The sequence below is a fragment of the Ischnura elegans genome, chromosome 13, assembly GCF_921293095.1.
Source record: "Ischnura elegans chromosome 13, ioIscEleg1.1, whole genome shotgun sequence".
Taxonomy (NCBI): domain Eukaryota; kingdom Metazoa; phylum Arthropoda; class Insecta; order Odonata; family Coenagrionidae; genus Ischnura; species Ischnura elegans.
In genome coordinates, this window is record NC_060258.1 from 7202939 (window position 1) to 7224080 (window position 21142).

Sequence of the window (21142 nt, forward strand, 5' to 3'; positions counted from 1 at the left end):
GACTCTTTCAGTCTATGTAATTAACTGTGTTCTACCACTTTCCCCAGACCCTGAGCATGCGGCGAACATTTTGAGCAACTACTTAGGGTCATTGGAGACGCATCCGGTGGAGGCAGAGGCGGACTTACAAGGTTTGTAAGCTACTGTGATTATAAAGGGTAAAAAATGACATTAGAACAAAAAATTATATCTATATATAATTTTTCCATGTGTTTTCGGCCTTCGATACATCCCCACGCCACTCTGTGTCATCGTCTTGCGTTTATGTTTCTGTCTAACAATGTGCCTTCAATGACCTTGCCAAAAGTTGATATCAAATTAATTGCATCTGACTACCGTAAAGACTTTGGTGGATCAAAGGTCACCAGCTCCATTCATGATTACTACTTGTCTCCAGTATCTTTGCCCCTGGCTAAAAAGGGCTTGCTTAAGGCCTGGGTTTAGATTGAAAAACCCTTGACCATATGTAATAACTCCTTCATTTGGCTTGTAAAAGCCTAGTTAGCACTTGCTGCCCGTAAGAATGGTTTGAAACCACATTGCATTTTCAGTATGATTTTGAAGTTATAAATCCTCTTAAGGTGTGGGTTGTGAGTCAGTAAGCGTGAGCTGAAGGCTTTAAAGTTTACTTACAAAATAAACTGTTTAATCTTGGCTAAAACTTTCAAACACAATTCACGAATGCTAGAGGGCCTGCTAAAAATATTGTGATGATATCCTTGCAAAGGAGTAGCAGGCGGTATTGTTCATCCCCCTGCAATTGGCTTTCATGTGGTTATGTCTTTTCTGATTCATTATCCTTGACTTACAGATGCTGAGGAGTGGGATGGTCAAAAAATTCTAATGATGCTGGAGGAGTACCGGGAGAGGCTAGGTAGGTTCCGTGACCCCAAAGTCAAAAAGACAGATTTATGGAAGGAGATTGCCCTGGTGTTTAGCCGCTCCGGTATGACCACCATAACGCATGACTTATTGGACCGGAAATTTAGAAACCTAAAGAGGACCTTTCTTAAGGTGAAACAGAAAAAGAATTCCACTGGCCGTAACACTGTTAACTGGCCATATTATTACCTAATGACTGACATACTGACTAATGACGAGACGGTGAATATACCGGAGATGGTGGGCACCGGGGTTAGGGTGGAAGAAAGTGTGGCTGATGCCAGTACATCGTCGGCGGTGTTGGGGGGTCACGGTCCCCTGCTCAGTACTCCTCTAGCCCTGCTCAGCAGGTGGAAGCGCCTGGCGGAACGGAGGAATGTGAATGAGTTGGAGAGGAAAAGGTACCTACTAATTATTACAGACACTGACCTCATTTATGTAATCACTTGTCTTCCTGTAATAAGTTATCATTCAAGGGCATAGAATGTAGTCCATAAATGTAGCTGGTTGGTAAACACCTCAAGATAATGACCGAACTTTTTTCTGTTGTTTCCAAATAGATTGGAGGCGCTCAATGCAATTGCCGAGCAATTAAAGGAGAGCAACAAAATCCAGAAGGAAAGAAACGAGTTGCTCAGAGAGTACTTGGGTAGCGGAAGGCAGACGTAATTTTTGTGTACATATAATGTTTACTTTAATGTATTTGATGTATGTTTGATTTTCTGATTTGTATTTGATGTATAATGTATGATTACTTTGAGGTATAATTTGATTTAATGTATATTTCTGTAAATATAAATTTTTAAAATTTCTCGTGAATGGATCTCTTTTCATTTAAATGAAAATGTTGGTTAAATGACTTACCAATGACCCTGTAATTGTTTCGGATAATTTTTTGATGGGAGCAAGGGCATACCCCGGATCATAAAAAGGAGGCAAGCCATTTTGTATGGGGGGGACAAAGTTGTGGCATTAGTTTGAGATTATTTCCTCAAAAAAATAGTTAATTTTATGATCTTATCGTAATGCATATCATTTTAAGTGGGGTTAAAGAAAATTTGTTGAATGTTTTTGTTTCAATGCAGTTCTGATTTTGCTTAGACTTAAGCAATTTTTTCTTCTGGGGTAGGGGGCATCTGCTCCCTTACCCCTCGCTGGGTAGGCCTATGGATGGAAGGGTTTCAGTGTAACTTAATGCCTGCTTCATTGTAAAGTCTGTAGCAGTAATTAGATCAACCCATTTCTATTTTGGTGAACCCCAAGGATTTAATGTAAGTGCCTGCAGCGGGAAAAGATTTGTGGCAAAACAAATGCTATGCCTATTTCTCTCGGCCCCCTTTTGGCAAAATTTGTTCATACAAAATTATGATCTATATCGCTATGACATTTTGTATAAGTACGTTCACGAGAGTAGAAGTCGCTATAATATAGTTTTAGCAAAGTTTTTCTATCCACGGTGGAACTGAGCTGCTTTAGTAAGTAATATGAAGAACTGACTTTGCTGCTTATGTTTGTAACATGCTCATTCTAGAAAATTTTGTAATCCAGAGATATTCCTAAGGGAAGGGTTTTTATGGTAACGATACGCACTTCGACAACTTGTACAGAAATAATGACTGGGTTTATTGCCACGTGTGCCACAGATGCACATCCATACGAGAGCATTTATAATCAACCACAGGAACCAACTGTAAAAGGATGCCTCAGAGAAAGGCATCGAGCTGGCCATCTCTTTGTTGCACCGTCGCCCTTTTAGTCGCCTTCTACGACAAGCAGGGATACTTGTTGGACTTTCTAGTCCCCCATTCCCAGGGAATGCTTCCCTAATGAGAATGGCCAAGAACTTGCCACAATCAGAACTCAGTCTATTGTGCTCTCATCATGTTTGCTTATTTGCAATCCAATGTCAAATTTTTTCACAAAGTGGGATACTGAATACCAAAATGTTTTGTCACAGGTTAGAGCAGTGTAAAAAACTGATGTTCCTATAGGAGGGTAGGAGAAGCAGTGTAAACCTAATAGCTATGTAATTAAAAATTCAACCATTACATGGTATATTCTGTTGTTGTGCCACTAAGCTGTAGTAGTAGATCAACAGTTGCTACAGCATCCACCACACAGCATAGAAGACCCATCTTCAAAGCACTGGATCCAATCATTTAACTCTTTTGTGTCACGCAATGCTTGCAAAGTGCCTTGGTAATGCATATTCCCTCCACAAAGTTCAACCACCATCAGCACTCCACTTGAACCAAGAATATTCACCTTCATCACTATAATATCTTACTACTACCCACGAAGAATTCTGAATCAGTGATGGCATTGACAAGGCTTAAAAATGCTGCATTGCGAATGAACTGCACTGCAACAAAGACAGTGAAGTGTGGGACAGGAAAAGTGATTTTTCTCAGATCTAGGCGATAGCAACAAAAATTTAAAATAACTGTTACGATATAGATATTCATCTTTGATTCTTGGTTTTATTTCCTCGAGAGAGATGATATTTAATTTTATAATGTAAAAAATGCTATCACCTTGAGCTTTCCCATGTGATACCAAGATGTTCAGGTTCTGCAATTGCCCACACCTTCAGCTCATAAAGCAGACCAACCTACTGCTATCAGGCACCTAGAAGGTACTAAGAGCAATCTGTTTTTATTTAACTTGCCGAAAGACTTCTGTAATTGAATAAAAATGGATTGAAATTGCAGACATTTCTTAACTTTTGTGGTTGGATATCAGGATGGCAATGTTGATGTGTAAGCCAATTAATTCATGCGAAAGACATACAGGAACACTCAACTTTAGCAAATAATTTTGACTAAAAGATTGTACATTCATGCCATGACAAAATGCAACATGTAGGGGTAAAATTTTAATTTTATTTCCTTCCTCATGAGCCAGCACAAAAAATGTGGCGTGCTTAGGAAATGTGAGGGCGTGGCTTACCCAAGTATATACTATCTATCTCTTCATATTGTAATTCAGTTCTACACTGCATGTGTTAGCAGTGAGTTGAATAGTTGACTGTTTTTTTTTGTATTTCCTGTTTTCTTGTCTATGATCCGTTTCAAATTTTCTTACTGTTAAAATTCAAAAGCAGACATTAAGATCTATGGATTATGATAAGTTCAGGAGCCATAGGCGACCTCTTTTTTAAAAGTTAGAATTGCTTACTGTACCATGTATTTACATTTTGGCTGCTATTCTGGATGGAATAGCATTATGCTATTCTCCGTTATTGCAACCGATGTTGCTCTAATATAGCGTATTGCAACGCCTATGCTATTTGGTATTCAGAACGGTTGCAATTCGTGTTTTTACTACACCGGAAGACGTAATTCTCAGAATAGCATAGGCCCGTAGCAATTCACTATTCTGAACGGCGAATTGCAACCGGTAGGCTTGCTATAATATTACGCGGTCTTCGAGGCCGAGCTATTCGGTATTGCAACCCTGAAAACGTGCGCATTGCGATGTCGAATTGTTTTTCTGAGGCTAAAGTAACATAATCAAGTATTGAAAAATGGAATAATAGCCAAAAATAAAATGATATCGGCTTTATTTTAATCAAATAATAGTAGCATAAGTGATGAATATTTAACTAATTAAGTGAATTGGTTAGAAATTAACATTCGAGCTTAATGTATGAAGCACAAGCTTGCTTCATCGACAGTACGAAAACAATAACAATTAATGCAAAGAATTACTACGATTAGCCCAAATTTTCCGTGTTTTATTCATATTTACAACTCATAATTTTATTTCATCACTTGACTTGCTACTAAAAATATCCTCAATGTATATAGGCTATGAGGTCGATTCTTGAAAAATTTTAAGCTTGTGTTAACACACTAACTCGCCAAATATCATAATAGTTGTAGCTTTCAATGAAAACCATATATTACCATATACTTTGATCAGCCGTTCATTTCCTCAATTGGACAGTATATACAAATACATGCAACGAGTCGAAATTATTTTCCCCACTATTCGCTACCTACTACAATTAAAACTTAAAATTTACTAAATTATAACAGCTCTAGGTGCAGTCGACTTGAATTACTTGCTTGAAAACAAAGGATTTCTCCGAACACCAATAAAGTTTCCGAACAAATATGATTCGCCACAAACGTTTAATGGAATATCCATGTACATCATTAATGCAATATATATCATGTGGAATTCAATACAAATTGTTTCCTCTATAGGCAAGTAAGTTATTCACACAATTAAGTTTCAGTATATCGGCACAGTTCAGGGTCTATCAAAAATTTCAGTGAGCATATTAAAATCAGCTGATACGAAAACAATAATAAGTGACACAACAGCACTTTCCACACGATTCACTTTTTCACAGTTGTTCCATCCATCCTCAAATTCACCATCACATCCCTCTGCTTTTTCCAAATCTGCAGCTGAAATATTGATACTATTCCATCATATTACATGAAAGCACAGCGGTGACGTTGCCACCTACTTCATTTCCTAAACAGAGAATGAATTGAAATTAGGGAGTCATATAATATAAAGCTAGTATTAGAAACGAAAGCTTCTAGTTCATACAGTAAAGCTATATCGTCACGATCAAAGCAATAAAAGTTGGTACATATTTATTTTGACATGCAACGAACAGACAGACTTCGAAGCCTAAGACAATTACGAAGAAAATCAAACATATTTAGGTTTCAATGATTATTTCGCATAACATATATCTCACGATAAAGGACCGATCGGATATAGGTAAATGATTCAATATTTATGCCCGATAAATCATCATTATAACAGTAAAATTATGACCTAACCCACCTGTCTGAAGCCATTGTGATATTATCAAAACAACAACAATCAGCTGATTTCCTAAACGAGATTTTCAAAGCGTATTATATAAATCCACGGTTTAATATAATTTTTAAATGCAAATGAAGCAATTATTTGTAATTGCAAGTCAATATTCCATAAAATAGAGAAAAATATATAAAATATCTTCTCCCTCATTGGTTGCGCAAACTGTTCAGAAAGTTTTTCATACGGGAAGGGGCGGAGCTTCCAAATAGCTCGCGCAAGAAATAGCATGCTGCTACCCAGCTAAAATTTTCTACCGGGTTCAGTAGGCTATTTCTACTGTATCCAACTGTAACCTACTGAACTTAACCGGATTCCTACTGAAACCAACTGTACTCTACTGAACATTATTCCATCCTTACGAGTCTCTACCGAACACAGTTCAGTAGCCATCTGAAGTTCAAATTCTTTCTGTATCAGACATTGCAATGGTCTTCTTATCTTCGTTGATGTACGGAAATTATTACCAAGCAATCTTGAAAATAATTACCAGCAGCAATCTCGTGTATTTTCATCTATGGAAGTAGCATAAGTCATTGGAAAGTTAAGATATAGAATTCTCAAAATCAGAGGTTTTGAGGGTATCGTTCACTGGGGATCTTCCATTTCCACTCTTGCCATCATTATTGGGCAATAGGAATGAAAATGCTAATTAAAGGAGTAGATTAGTTAACCAGAATGTGTTAAACAGAAGTGAAATTATTGTACTCGCATTCCAATCCAAGCCTTCCAGTAGGACTGCATATCAAAAGTCAGGAAAAAGTTAAATGAAACATTACATTTTTCTATCCAGTTATAGCACAACATTTCAGTTGAGAGATTCCTCTTCCAGAGAATTTTTAAATAACCAGATATGGAACAGGGAACTGAAAAAATGGTGATGTGTATTCATTAATGGTAAAATGAAAAATGCGAGTGAAATGAACGTGTTGTATTTTTATTCATTTTCAATGTTGTTCGGTAATTTACCAATAAATATAGAAGAATTTATTTCTATTGATACACATTTTCCATCAATCTCCTCCATTGGTATCCCTACGAGGCAACACTCAGCAAAACATTGTAGCATGTATTGTGGAAAACCCTCTGCCTTTCTTGTATTGACGTACACGTTCATGAGAGCCACGCAGGTTTCCCCATCGTACAAAATATTTCTAATCTTGGCTATTCTGCCATCCTTCAAAATGACTACACAATCATTTCGCCGCTTAGAACGTGCAGCCTCCTCACTCTCAAAAACACGCCCTCCCATCACAGCCTTTCGGTATTGCTTCATTTTGCCTGTATTCATCAGGCCACCCAAGGCATTTCTCTCTTCCGGGTCCTCCCCAGTGAAGTCTCTCTCACAACCTAATAACTGAAACCCTCTCCCTGGTAAGGACTTTTTCATTAAAGGGTAACCCAAAAGTTTCTTGTGAAAACCTGAGACCCCTTCACTAACATTCTCTGCTCCTTTCCACACCCTTACACCTTGCTGAAGCAGGAAACGTTTGGTTATTTGAGAAGCCACTCCTTTTGGGCTCTTAATAAACTTAACAAGTTTTCCATTTGCATTTTCAAACCCAAACCCTGAATGAGCCCATAATGGACCCCAATCTCGGACACTTGGAGCCAAATGTAGCAGCTGATGCACATTGTAAGTCATTTTTGCTTCACCATACAGAATCTGCACCTGGAAAACAAATTCTGTGAGCAGCATATGGGCTTTATTTAGTTCCTCAGGCATTATTAAGTCACTTAGAAGGATATACACTCCTTCAGCCAACAAAGCCCAATGCTTCACGTACTTCTTTGGCAGAATGTCTTGCAGGCATGGTAAGCTATAAAATAAAAGCCAATGCTTCCATTCATTTGCTTTCCAAAACATTCTCTCTTTTAGAGACCTGGGGATTCTAGGTATACCTCTTGGAGGCTTAATAAGGGACAACCTGTCATTAATTACCTCCAGAGTAGCTGGACTTCCAATGTAGTACGACTTGCCTACATCTTCACACCACAGAAGCGAGAACTGGCGCACAACACCAAGGCACAACATGTGCATGTAGTCAGGGACAAAGCCTCGGACAATTCTAAAAAGTGGCAGGTTTAACAGAGGCGACGGTTGTTTCACACCTTTCACTTTGCACTTCATCTCCACCGCCTGCTCCATGTGTCTCTCCATTTGCCTATCTGTTCTCTCTTTTATCTTCTCCTCGACTATAGGGTATTTCACTTGCCCATCCACCAAATATCCTTTGTGAAGGCACCAACTGCACCCATAGTAGCCATTGAACTGGGTTGTTCCCTGAATCATGGGTCTGGCGACAGAATCCACACAGCAACAAGTACATATGAATCTACTGCATACAGATTTCGAATTTCTTGTCCAAGCTACCCCCTCATTAAATAACTTCTTCCCTATATTTACAAACTGTTCTAGGAAAAGGTCCATTTTAGGATGACTAGTTCCAACCCAAATACCACACAAAATTATGTTTTTATTTCTTTCTACTGGTGGAATTTCATTGACCTGGATGTAAATAGGCCAGATCGAGCATTTGGAGCTTTTAAAAATGGGACAACCATCAGTATTCATGATGTAAGAGTAATTATTTCTATTGTTCAAAAATTGTCCAGGTTCAGATAATTTCTGGTATAGAAAACCATCAAATATGTCTTCGATAGCATCTGGATTTTCTTTATGGAATCTGTCCACCCTACAGTCAGAATTCTCTTGAGTCTCAAGGAGTATTCTCAGCTGCTGCTCCACAGGAAGGGTTACAAAGAAGTCTGTTTGATCTTTAGGGTGCCTCCTCTCACAATGGGGACATTGTACATAACCATCCTCGAATTTAATGGTTTCTCCCATTGAAGTAAAGCAAAATTTACAAAAATAGTGTTGAATCATACCATCCATGCAAGAAGAACAGGCTTTCTCAAACAAAAACTTAGTACCTGGAACTACTGCCTTCCCAAAAATTGTGTTTACCAAGAGTAATAAATCAACAAGGGCAACATATGGTAGTGAATATCGCACAGCAAATGTGATTGCCATCAAAAGCATCTCTCCAGGGGAAACAACAGAACAATACTTTTCACTTGACTTCCAGAAGCTGTTTTCATTGAAGAAGTCACCAGATTTGGATCCCACATTGCTAGCATCACAGTCCTCATTTTCGGATATGGAATCTGAACATTCACTGAAGAAATCATCTTCCTCAGCACTATTATCGATGCATGTATCACTCACACTCTGGTCATCAGCAGAGTCATACACTGTCTCCTAGAAGGGCATAACATCAATGAGATTGGCAACAAAAAAAAACATTATTACAATAAAACTATTGCGAGCACTGACATCACATAAAATGGCTTCATTTTATCTTGTAGATACCTGCGAAGAAGTAGTACTTACAAGTAATGGACCAGCAAACTCCAAATCGGAAAAGTTAACACCCTCGTCTGTATGGGTACCACTGGCTTTAGAATTGCTGTTTAACTCTGCGTCGTCTTGACCGACCTCCTGCGGCAAATAATTCGAAAGTAAACGAAGAGAAATATGTAACTATTCTCTATCGGATCTGTTAATCTTATCCGTAACTGTACCATTAACTTATCTTATACTTACGTTCATGTCGTCACGATCGCAAATAGATAAAGTTTCCTCCTCAACAACTGTTGATACTTTATTATATCTCCTCGGCAATTCCGCTGATACTCCAGCTCTACTCCCACCAAAATCATCGCTGCCTTTGGTTTTTCGCCACAGTGTATTGCGAGGAATAGTGGCATTGTCGAGGTCCTGTAAATTGGGCTCTAGGTATGACTTATAACGTTTCCTCTCACGGTCCTCGGACATTTTCACGTATATGGAAAACGTGTCTTGAAAGTATCTACTAAACCCTCGCGATTACAGATTTTAAGGGTATTTGCCCTGTCAACCTCGCCGACGGTAGAGATGTGGCCACCACAAACTGAACACTGAAGAGAGAAGCAAAGCTGAAACATTTATGAATGCGAGATGCTCATTGCATGCATGGGCGCCATTGTTGCTACGAATTCCCACATTCTTTTTTTAAACAGTTGACAACCCGCTGGACGCTAACGGTCGACCACGTTGGTGAGATCGCCGAGATCGGTGTTGTTCTTTTGATAATTGCTGTTGTCTGGCCATTGGAAAAATGTTCGCATACGTGAAGTATGTTAAGGACGATGTACGAGCAATTGTTCATGTCTCAAAAATTCTTAATTTCCGTCCGATTTCCGCGCAAGACTTCAGCAAGCACAAAGTTTATATGACTTTCTGGAGTGCGAATGAGGAAGAGAGGGTGACGAAGGGACAAACCGGCGAAGTGAAGGAGAGTTATTATAAATCGCAAATCCTTCTAATGGCAGGTAAGTGTAATGTGTTGCGTTGTGCTCTCTTTGTGAAGTTACGAGTTCTCCCTGTAATGTGCCATAAACAGCATCCTTGGTTCATTCTCAGCGCAACAAATCAACTGTACGCGCCAAGAAATAAATTCCTATGTATTACAATGTTTCAATACTAATAGTCTATTCCATGAAGTTGAGCGTTAAATATTTTTTATATTATAGATACAATGGAGGAGCTTAAGAATACAATCGCTTGTAATAGGGTTCCGGTGGCGAAAATAAGGAATTTTAGTGATCACGAGAGTGATTCCGAAGATGAGCCACTGGCTAAAAAGAAGAGAGGGAACCGCATGGCGCAGGTGAGAATTGTAGCATGCACGTTAATGTCCCCATTATTTTCTATGTTAAACTATGTACCCTGAGTTATTAACGGTATAGCATTGGAGAAAGATGTCGCCATTGATTCAGCGAGCTGAAGTGGGGCAATTCAAAACCATTAGCTCACTTTTTTTTTACCATGGCAACTAATCTTACAATCTTTGCTGGTTATTTTGTAGCAGTTTTAAGTTATTTGTATTTCACTGGCCTTTGTTTGATTGTGAGAATACACCTCCATGACGTTTTCGCCAAGGTCAAAATGTGATGTATCATGTTCGTATATCATTAGGCTGAAAAGAAGATGAAAACAGCAGCAGCAGGGGAAGAGAAATGCAAGGCCATCCTTGCCGAAAGGAAGAGAGAGCTGCTGCAATCACCATTGATGCTCTCCAGAAAGAGTTTTACAGACTGCAGCTCAGACTCTGACAGTGAAGATGAAGTAGTCCCGAAAAAGCTTCTGCTTGATAGTGAAGCTAAATACCACAGATTGAAAAAAAACTTCCTGGAACTGAAGAAGAGAGAAGAGGAAAACAAGAAAGATGCGGAGGAGTTGAAATTGTTTAAGGGGAAGGTAGAGGTATTGGAGGAGGAGAACAAAATCCTCAAGAGGCTTAATTTTCAACTCCAAGAAGAAGTTATTCAACATTTTAAATCAGGTACACCCTCCACAGTGTCTAAATGGTGGGAAATCACGGAAGATTAGAGAAGTATATGTCACTATTACAAGAACCTAGTTCACTATTTGATTAAGCGCATCCTCTTGCAGGTACTACAATGGAAGTCCTGGACAAGGAAAAAACCAGCCAAGAGATGCCAGATATAACCACAGAAGAGGATTTGATTGCAGAGGATGGTTATGTAAGTGGCTTCACCAAATAGTAAACACTAGTCCTAGAATTCCTGGCCAAAGCCTGATTTTTTTTCTGTATGAAATTGTAACCCTGAAATATTTTTGTGTTTATGAGCTCATCACCTACTCTCTCCTGTTGAACCTGAAGGAAATCTAAAGCAAATAACTTATGCTTATTTTTTCACCTTAAGGTCCTCTTGGGCAAGAATGTCCGAATACAGCAAGAGAAATGGGATGTTATTTCCAAAAACACCAAAGATTCTCTATTTATTAAAGATCTGGCTGTGGTTGTTTGGGGGACCGAGCATTTGAAGGGTCGAAGCCTCGATGGAATCCCCTGTAACAGACTCAAAAGTCAGGGTGCAGTGAGCAAACCACCTCTGACTCCAGAGAAGCTAAGTGCTATAAAAGGTAAGATTGCTGAAGATGATCATTTAGTGCAGATTTTTTGAGTAACTGTGTCCAGCTTGAGAATTTTTCAATATTTTATGAGCTAATTAAGTCAAGTATGATTAGAACTTGTGTAATCTCCTTTAGTACTGATGTCTAAGCCTAATGCTCCTAAGCTATTGGAATGGAAAACTTTGTTAAGTTTGCCTAGGTTACTTAAATCTGACCAGTTTCTTTGCTGAGTGACATCATCAGGTACGAATACGGGAAATATACTATGTACACACTAAGTCACTGCAGGTGGAAGGCAGGAGGGGCAGGAGAATATCCTGGATAGAGGAAAGCCAGGACAATTGGTACGGTGTGTATATGGTCCAGCCATGTTGCTAGGTGGGATGGGAGGATGGATGGTGATGGCAGGTTAAGTGAAAGGAATGGGACAGGAGGAGACTTCATGTATGTCACCTATGTGAAATAGACATTTACCGTATTTGTACCTGACGATATTGCACAGTGACTTAAGTGGTTGCATTAAAATTATTAAGTCATTCTCTAAACCATTAATTTTATCATGAGCTCCACCTATGTTTCAGTATTCATTGTGAATCAAAATGTTCATGAGCAATCCCATTTTTACAGGAAAATTCAAAGATTGGCTTGGTGAGAGAGGAGTGGAGGAAGAGGAAATTAATAATAGAGCCAAGAAAATAAAATCCTACATATCAGATAAGATTATGTATTTAAACAGGAAGGAGAAGAAGAATTTGACCAATAACACAGGTCTGCAGTAAAATGTTTTTGAAAATTGTTTGAAATTTGATGACTGATTTTTATGTACTTTCCAGCGCTGATTTCAAAAATGCAAACCATTTTGCCCTATCATGTCAGGTTTTCTCACAAAGTACGGAGTATGTTTGCCTATGGTAACAAAATGTAAGAAATTTTTCACATTTTTTCCACCGATATAAAGTTTTAGTTTATATATAATTCATGTTCTAAACTACATTTCGAGTACACTTCCTTTCCTCTTTAATTAAGGTCGTATGTCCTTATAATAACGCTTTCGCTTTCTGTAGAAGCTTCTTTTACTGCTTGTCCAGCTATGGACTCGTTCAGGATCATCTCTTTTTATCATCCAGCAGTAGTTCGCTGTCATGTTGACGTTCCATCTTTCTTGATATCTTCTTTCCATTTCTTTGATGTCTTGATGGAATCTTTCACCCTGCTCTTCACTTACATCACCAAGGTTTGCAGGGAAGTAGTCAAGATGTGAATTGAGAAAACGAACTTTAATGCTCATGTTACAGCCAAGCTTCTTAAAGTTATTGAGCATGTCTGCGATGGTAGTCTTGTAGTTTGGATCTCTTTTGTTTCCCAGGACACCAGTAACAAATATTTTAAAAGATTTTGATGCTGCCTTTTTTTTCCATTTTGGCCACAAAGTTGGGATCGGTCATTAGTGTTCTAATGTCTGGTCCGACAAAGATGCCTTCCCTTTCCTCGGATAAACCAAGAAACTGTACACAAAGGTATCTGAAGCACTTCCCTTCTTTTGGCATTGCCTTAACAAATTGTTTCATCAGCCCCAACTTAATGTGAAGTGGTGGAAGTAACACCTTTTCGGGAGCCTCAAGGCTTTCCTCTCAACATTTTTAACCCCTACCTGTAACCTTTATGTATTGTTGCTTTCTGTCTCTACCGTCATTCATTGAGAAAGTCTCCCATTCACAGAGAAGGCATGGGAACTTTGTGTAGCCACTTTGTTGACCAAGCAGCATTGAAATCACTTTTAAATCACCAGTGTCCATTTGTGGTCTGAATAGCAGAGTTTGCTTAAAACCACTTCAAAGTTTTCTCAACATTCTTTTAAGTGAGCCGAGTGTCCAACTGGTGTAGAAGCATACCTATTGCCATTGAGTAGAAGTACTGCTTCAAGGCTTCTTTTTGAAGAATCAATAAAAAGTATAATCTTATTAATCACTCTTTATTTTACGTGCATCTAATATAAAAACGGCTGAAGAACAGTTGCTGGAGATCCTAAAAACCGAAATTCAAACTCACTGGAGTGCTGATATATGTCTAAAAATATCGGAATAAACCTAAAACTATATCAGCAATTTGTGAAATAACTGTGCGTGATGGAACTTTTTCACTATTTTTCCCAAAATCAGCGTTGAAAACATTATAAAAATCACTAAATAAATTTGACACAATGTTTATGTCGCAGACTTGTGTAATTAGTCCAAAATTCGTAAGAATACCCAAGTAGCATTTATATTATGTAGACTTGAATACATGTATGTTATTTCTTAAATTCATTTAAGAAATAACATACATGTATCTTACTTTTGTTCATAACATCATGTCCTTTTATTCTACTGCATATTGTCTCTTGCTATCATCAGTTTGTATTTATTTTTATGCTTTTTTATAATTTTAATCCATTGTATGTATTTATATGTATGTATACAAATACACACTCATACATAATCTGATATTGCATGCTGCTTGGGTGTGGATAAAATATTAGTAATTATGGAAAAAATGCTTATATTTCATTCTTGAAAATAAATCTGTTTGAATTTATATGTCTAATTCCTTGTGTTCCTATCTATGATATGATGTTCAATATGTATACTTAAAATTGAGTTTCTAATTCTTCCACATGTATTTGTTACTGTTATATTATACTTATACGTAGATAGTTTTGGGGGTCTTAATTTTGTCATTGCTATGAAAATTATTTAGTTGTCCTATCATATACTTATTTGAATCAGGTATTCAGCTCATTTCTTTACACTAGCTGTTCAGGTGTATCTAGTTTTAATTCATATTATGATATTTGAATCAAAAAGTGGCTCTATTGAACAATACTAATTGTGTGTTTCCCTTGGCTACCAGTTCATTAACCAAGTTGGTATTCAGTATAGTAGGTATTGTGTGGAAAAGTGAAACTGGGGAAGAATAACAGGTGGGTTATTAAATGGCAACCGATACTGTGCGAGTAAAGTTGGCTACTTAACCTGTGTAATAACTGTGGGTGTTTGATTTAGCTACCAAAGCAAATTGTTAACAGCAGGTGGTCCATCAGCCACCGAACCTGATTACAGTAGATGTTCGGTTGAGCTATCGAACCCGGTTGATTACAGTAGATTTTCGGTTGATCTACCGAACCCGGTTGATTACAGTAGATTTTCGGTTTAGCTACTGAACCCGGTTGGATGTTCCAAAAAGCAGGTTGGCTACCGAAACCGGTTGAAAAAATTTTTACCTGGGTATTCCGAACAAAATTATTACTACGCTTCATTCTGAATACGGGGTCGTTGCAATAATGACCCGCAGAATAGCATATGCTATTTTTTGCAACGCTTATCCAGAATAGCAGCCTTTATGCACATGGGACTTTAAAGGGAAAATTTATTCTTTGTTTGTGAAAAGCATGTGCTACCATGAAAATAATACCAGAAAGGTAACTGATCCATATCTTCAACAAAATTGTGAAGTATCTTCTAGGAAGGTCCCAGAGTTGTGTATGAAATTGTGCAATGCCCTTCAAGTGCATCTAAAACCACTCCAACAATGTCTGCATTTAAATCCCAGCTAAGGTGATTCCTGTTGTCAAAGTTTTTTTACAGTATGGAGGATAACTTCTTTTAGTTTTAATCTGACCTAAAAATTGCATTCCTGTAATGCCTCCAGGATGGAATAAATTATTATTTCCAATTTTTATTACTAAGGAACCAAAACTTTCATAGTTATTGCGATTCCAACCCTTTTAGTCGCCTCTTACGACAAGCAGGGATACTGCGGAGGTATTCTCAAATCCCCTCTCCGCAGGGAATGCTTTCCTAAACAGCTACCCCAGCCAGCACAGAACAGGACGTTGCCCCTTAAATTACGGCAACTTTCCATCAACGATAAAGAAACGGCTGAATACGTTGCTATAAACATGACGGCAACGACGCAGCAACGAAGGGGCAAAAATGCCGTTAAATGTCGCCAACGATAAAGCAACAGTTTCTTTTCGGTGACGTCACAGACACAAGGGACACCTACCGGCACTTTCGAGAACTAACTGGGCAGCATCGCGACTGTGGCGCTACCTAGCGGGATTTATTGATACCACGTTGATACTGCTACCATGGCGGGGTATTCCAATAAATTCAAATAATAATTGATAGGTCTGGGTTTAATAGAGAAATCAATCATTGACAGAATTTTGAAAATAAACTTTTATTTTCGCTGCAAACATTAAAATCCATTAGATATTCAAGCAAACGGTATTAAGAGGTCACAACAGCAATGATATCAAAAGCACCTAACACACCACAGAGCAACTGATTTTGTAATCAGAGCAGCCCCACCTGGGGAAATGACAGTTGGAAAAAACAATGAGCTACAGGGTAGTTCATAACCGAAAATGGAAAGAAATAGGTCTCCATCAATACAAAGCAAAATATAATGCTAACCAAAAGATAGCATGATCATTTTCAAGTGGAAATTATAGAATTACAGCAATATTTATGTTAAAGCCTCAAGCACAATAGATCCCCCACGAGGAACAGTACGAAAAATATCAATCTCACACATGACTCCAATATCAAAATAGGAGAATAAACAAATTATAGTTTTACATCATTAATTACATAGTAAGGGTTGAGGTCTTAACAGAAACTTGCATTCAATTTTTTGGAGTCTAGATTTAATTTACTTTCAAATTTTCTGTTGCAGCAGATCCTAACAGGCAGGGGATTGTTTTGTAAAGTTATATTTGACATAACATATTGAAGTCTTATTCCGAACACGGAGGCATGAAATGCAATAGCAACACCAGTGTGCACTATTTAATGTGGCCTCTCATTTTAGTGGTCAACTACTTAATTACCATGGAACACAGCCATTTCATACAAGGACATACACATTCAAGGTTGTGGTGACAGGGAACATTAGCATGTGGTAATTAGGAAATGTTATTTTTAAAGAAGTTTTCTTCATACAATGTACACATTCAGTTGTTCACTGCCATAGCAAGCACGATGCCCTATTATGAATGCCCTATTATTAAATTGCTGTGTTCTATGACAATAAGGAAGCTGATCACCACAAGCTAACACACCCTAGCGTTCCTGCAGCATTTTATGCCTCCATATATGGAATAAGACGTAAGCTTCACCACTCCATGGAGCTGTTTAAGGGTAGGGCATTCTATAGCATTTGAGCTAGGTTCACAGGAAAGAAATGAAGTAAAATTAATTTATTTCAGCTATACGAAAGGCTATTCAACCAAACTTGGACCTATTCCTAGCAGCATTTGGCATTTTGAAAAATCATAAAAAATAGGACATTTAAGAAGGTGAAGAAACATTCCTTCTCCCTTGTCAGGCAAAAATCAAGGAGCATTAATGACATAGCTGTGTCTGTCGTAACAGTGATCAGTCGCTGACCTCACCTTATCCCACAATCATGTTATGAGACTACAAACAAAACTGCCTTTCCACACTGACAGGTTCTGAGATAGGCAAATTGAAAGAATCATGTTTCTTCGAGATCCCCTTTGAGTTGCCTTTCAGAACACTTTCTCGTTTCTTATTCCCTTTCTCTGCTCTGTATTTTGAGGCCTGGGATCATTCCCTGATGCTTCTTTTCACACTGATAGTATCAAATCAGGCTTATTTTGGCTTTTACACTCCCTGCAAGGTAATGATAATTGGATTAGATATTATGCTGAATATGAAATATGAACATATGCTGAAAAGCTCTTTTCTTTCAACTGTATTCCAAGATAAGGGAAGAGTAAATCGAAAGCACCAATGATTAAAAAATACTTACCAAATGAGACATTTATAATGGAGCTAAAATGCACTTCTTGTTTTCTGAGTGTCCCTTCAAACAGAAATACACAGCTAACTCATTCTATGTTAGGGTAGAACACTTGTTTTTGACTTTTGTTAAGCCCAGTCCTCATTTGATTGTTCTGACTGCTCTTAAACATGATGTTCGAAGATCTTTCCTTCATGAAATAAAATCTGAAAAATGAGATGACCAGATAATTAATTATCTATGGTAATTGCTGAGAACCATTGAACATAGTGGCACAGCATTTTTAATTTCTAAGTACATCCCAGAGTTATCATAAAATTAAATATCAACAAGGAGGTGATGATGGTACCATAACTTAAGTTTAAGACTCAAAGTGATAATCTATACAAAGTACCATGAGCATATTAACACTTAGGAGGCTATGAAGTCAAACAGTTGACAATGTAAATGAAATACCAACCAAATACTCCTCTTTCAGGTTCTTTCCCAGCAAACAATAGCAGTGAAGATTTCTCATGATTTGCACTGGATAAGGTCCTCCAGATCTCATTCAAACGTTTCGACAAGCAACTTACCCATCGTCTTCAGGGATTCAAGAACCAAACGATTTAGGAATCCAACCTTGGATTCCAGAATCCCTGGAGACGATTGGTGAGTTGCTTGCGGAAACATTGGAAGGAGAAATGGAGGACCTTACCTGGTGCAAATCCTGAGAAATCTTCCCCGATACCTCTGACCTCATTGGGTGCACCAAGTGCTAACAATTGGACTTCACTGATTCTTCAGAAATAACACTCCAATTCTATAGAAAAGTTTAAGGCTCCTTCACTCCAACATTGTTTGAGGAATCTTTAAGTGCAACCTTTCCTTCTTAGGAGGCACTCATGCAACTGAAAACAGAATAGATAAGCTTTACACTTACATTTGCACATGATAAAGCACTCAAAAAAGCAAATTCTTATATGCAAACATTTACCAGGTGATGGTGGTTTCAGTATTCTGTCATCATCAGTCTCCATAGATGAAGAATTACTTACATCAGGATACTTTCAATTCTTTTTTGTCCTTTTCCTTTCCCAGTATTTTTTGATTTCAGTGACTAAAATGCCTCCATGTCTGTTCTCCGTCTTCACAAGTAGCCATCTCTGTTCAATAGCGACAGCTGCCACTACAGTCTCTGGAAGATGATTATTATAAAATGCCACCATTAGCCACACATTTCAAAGCATGAAGTCAATGTCAAAATTAACTAAAATAAAAATATTTAATACTTGGCTTAGAGAACTAGTTTAAAATGTACAACCAAGTCTGTGCTCTCACACACACACACCATGAAACAACCCCTTTGAATACATTTAAAAGGCACCCTGCCCTTGCAAGTCAAAGATGTTAACCCTCCCTTTAATCAAAACAAATGCTCACAAATATTGTTGCAAACTCACCAAATGGAGGCATGCAGAACTTCACGCCCAAGATATCCCATTCCTCACTGAGTCGAGAGCCATTTTATGACCTGTGACACTGAAGACCAGTTATAGCCTAGGGTAATATTCAATAATCTTATCTCCATCCAATTTTACCCATGACTATGCAAAAGCCTGCACTGTGAGGCCAGTAAATTTTTTTATGTGGAAGAAATATTAACACTTGCCAAGGCATCCTGAAAAAAAGAGGAAAAAAAATCATGACTATGAGGCGTTCACTCTTCAGTTACTTAAAAACATGAGATCATAAAATTCCATTGAAAGTAAAGTTAATTATTGTATATGAAGACTAGTTAATAGTGATGCATTAAATGATTGCACACTCCAGTAATTGAGGAAATATCTCTGCGATTATGCTAAATTTTACTGCTCAACTCAATATTTCAAGAGTGTTTGGTAGGGGGTGAGTTCTCACCAACGTGCAGTACTGAACGTTGCACTCCATTGAATGAAAAACTTAAGCGTTCCATCGTGCACCCACAAACTCGCAGTATGAGCACCCACCAGACATACATCGATCCATACTATAGAAACACAACAGAACTAACTCAATGGTAATGAAAACTTAAGTGTACTGTTAATGAATTTCATAATGAACGACGGTAAACAGAGTCTAGACTTACCTTTCACGAATCCTGGCGGAATACGGTGGTTGAACCCTCGAAGAGGCTTCTAACTTGCACTGCCCTAGCCAAATCCAAAAAAACTTGTAACCACTGAACACTTTTTCTCACTAAGAACACGATTTAACAAGAGTTAAAATCACTCGCGAAAACTTAAGTTAGTGAAAATTACAAACGAAAATTCACGTCAGTGAAAATTAGGAATACAATAAGGTCAGAGTACGACGGGTGGACATGATAATCGGATATGAAGGTGAAATGAAATGAAAAGTGAAAATGGAGAAGCTGAAACCACGCTAAGTTTGACGGATGAAGTAAATGAACAATTTAAGTAAAATTAAAGTTCTTGAAAAAATCTATTTACTAAAGGTTTGGTGAACGAAAACCGTCCCTCGACCATTCAAAAAGGAGAAAAGCATCACGACGAACACAAAGCATGAATTCACATATCAACAAAGCTATGTACCAAAGTTACTATGGCTACCGGCAACGGCGGATAACGGGTTCTTCCCAAAGTGCATTTCGCATTGCGCGCACGATGGTTTCGCATGGCCTCGCTGTCGTGAGCAGACGATATGATCGAGCGTAAAATTTCATGCGAAGGAGGAAATCGTAATGGTACAGCCTTTAATTATCAATGGTATTTTAGTAATTTCACTTCGCCGATAATAAATATCCAGAGAATCGTCAACCTTGAGAGACGCTTATTATATTATCTCAATCTTTTTCCATCGCCACCGAGTGACTTGGAGACATATTAATTTATAAATCCACAAAATAGTCGAATAAATACCACTTATCCCATAAAACACATTATGCAAAGTTAATTGCGTAAGTCGTGAAACCTTTTATTTCTAGCAGATCGTTAATTAGAGCGAATGCATTCACATAAAATAGGATATGAAGCAGCCGTCCAAACTGAGCAACTTCACGGCAACGCGTTGCCGTCATGTTGATATCATCCACGGCGCAACGTCAAAGGATAAACTGTTGCCGCTTCGTTGTCTTGGACGTTTACATAAACGTCGGCGAGTGTGCTGGCTGGGACTATTAAGTGCTTGTTCCACTGAAGAGTAATTCTGATGTTTTTTTTAAGAATAATGTACAAGCAGCCTAGGTCTTTGATTGTGAAACTCCGAAAAAAAAAGAATAAAATCAAGTTGCTTATTCACCACCAAAATTTATATTACAAATGAAAGCAATGTTGCACATGAAATGCGTGTATTCTCTTCCAAAGTTAGGAGAAGTGTGACTGCAATGTATAAGTAAAGGTATTCCAGTATATGCAGATTGTACAAAAATTAACGTTTTAAGGAAACTGATTTGATGGCCCACTGAGGTGCCAGTAAAGAGAATATACACTTTCACAATCGAAGGCCATGAAATGATGACATCGACAATCTAATTTAAATGTGATTTTACAAATTAATAAAATTCCTGACTTTATACCTTGAAATGTCTGTGGTAATACTTACTGAGAGTTACTTTGGTAGAAGTTATCCAGTAATATTAAGTAG

The 21142-nt window shown here is 38.0% G+C and overlaps 2 protein-coding genes and 2 long non-coding RNA genes across 20 annotated transcripts; 2 read left to right on the plus strand and 2 right to left on the minus strand.

Moving 5' to 3' along the window:
• Nucleotides 1–2973: 2973 nt before the first annotated feature.
• Nucleotides 2974–9699, minus strand: LOC124170424. The gene is made up of 4 exons (XM_046549145.1): nt 9335–9699; nt 9122–9229; nt 6837–8989; nt 2974–3127 (listed from the first exon to the last, which is right to left on the minus strand). The coding sequence occupies exons 1-4, from the start codon at nt 9563–9565 to the stop codon at nt 2974–2976; spliced, it is 2646 nt and encodes an 881-aa protein (XP_046405101.1). The 5' UTR covers nt 9566–9699.
• Nucleotides 9700–10158: 459 nt separating this feature from the next.
• On the plus strand, nt 10159–11337 carry LOC124170425. The gene is made up of 3 exons (XM_046549146.1): nt 10159–10439; nt 10748–11114; nt 11225–11337. The coding sequence occupies exons 1-3, from the start codon at nt 10308–10310 to the stop codon at nt 11335–11337; spliced, it is 612 nt and encodes a 203-aa protein (XP_046405102.1). The 5' UTR covers nt 10159–10307.
• Nucleotides 11338–11505: 168 nt separating this feature from the next.
• LOC124170209 lies at nt 11506–12543 on the plus strand. Its single transcript, XR_006867371.1, has 2 exons — nt 11506–11719; nt 12338–12543. It is a non-coding gene; the product is annotated as an uncharacterized LOC124170209 (long non-coding RNA).
• A 3369-nt stretch (nt 12544–15912) lies between these two features.
• On the minus strand, nt 15913–20429 carry LOC124170208. 17 transcript variants are annotated; one of them, XR_006867368.1, is made up of 8 exons: nt 20092–20429; nt 19626–19689; nt 19418–19545; nt 18961–19178; nt 18495–18695; nt 17979–18408; nt 17528–17724; nt 15913–17388 (listed from the first exon to the last, which is right to left on the minus strand). It is a non-coding gene; the product is annotated as an uncharacterized LOC124170208 (long non-coding RNA). The 17 variants fall into 17 exon arrangements; XR_006867362.1 differs by having other exon boundaries at nt 19626–19684; nt 19990–20429; XR_006867359.1 differs by having other exon boundaries at nt 19990–20429.
• Between the last annotated feature and the right edge of the window lie 713 nt (nt 20430–21142).

Coding starts and splice junctions, on each gene's coding strand:
- LOC124170424 (XM_046549145.1), bottom strand. CDS start 9,565: ATGTCCGAGGACCGTGAGAGGAAACGTTATAAGTCATACCTAGAGCCC. Junction 9,230..9,334: donor GCGATCGTGACGACATGAAC/GTAAGTATAAGA, acceptor TATTTGCCGCAG/GAGGTCGGTCAAGACGACGC. Junction 8,990..9,121: donor AGTTTGCTGGTCCATTACTT/GTAAGTACTACT, acceptor ATGCCCTTCTAG/GAGACAGTGTATGACTCTGC.
- LOC124170425 (XM_046549146.1), top strand. CDS start 10,308: ATGGAGGAGCTTAAGAATACAATCGCTTGTAATAGGGTTCCGGTGGCG. Junction 10,440..10,747: donor GAGGGAACCGCATGGCGCAG/GTGAGAATTGTA, acceptor GTATATCATTAG/GCTGAAAAGAAGATGAAAAC. Junction 11,115..11,224: donor TATTCAACATTTTAAATCAG/GTACACCCTCCA, acceptor ATCCTCTTGCAG/GTACTACAATGGAAGTCCTG.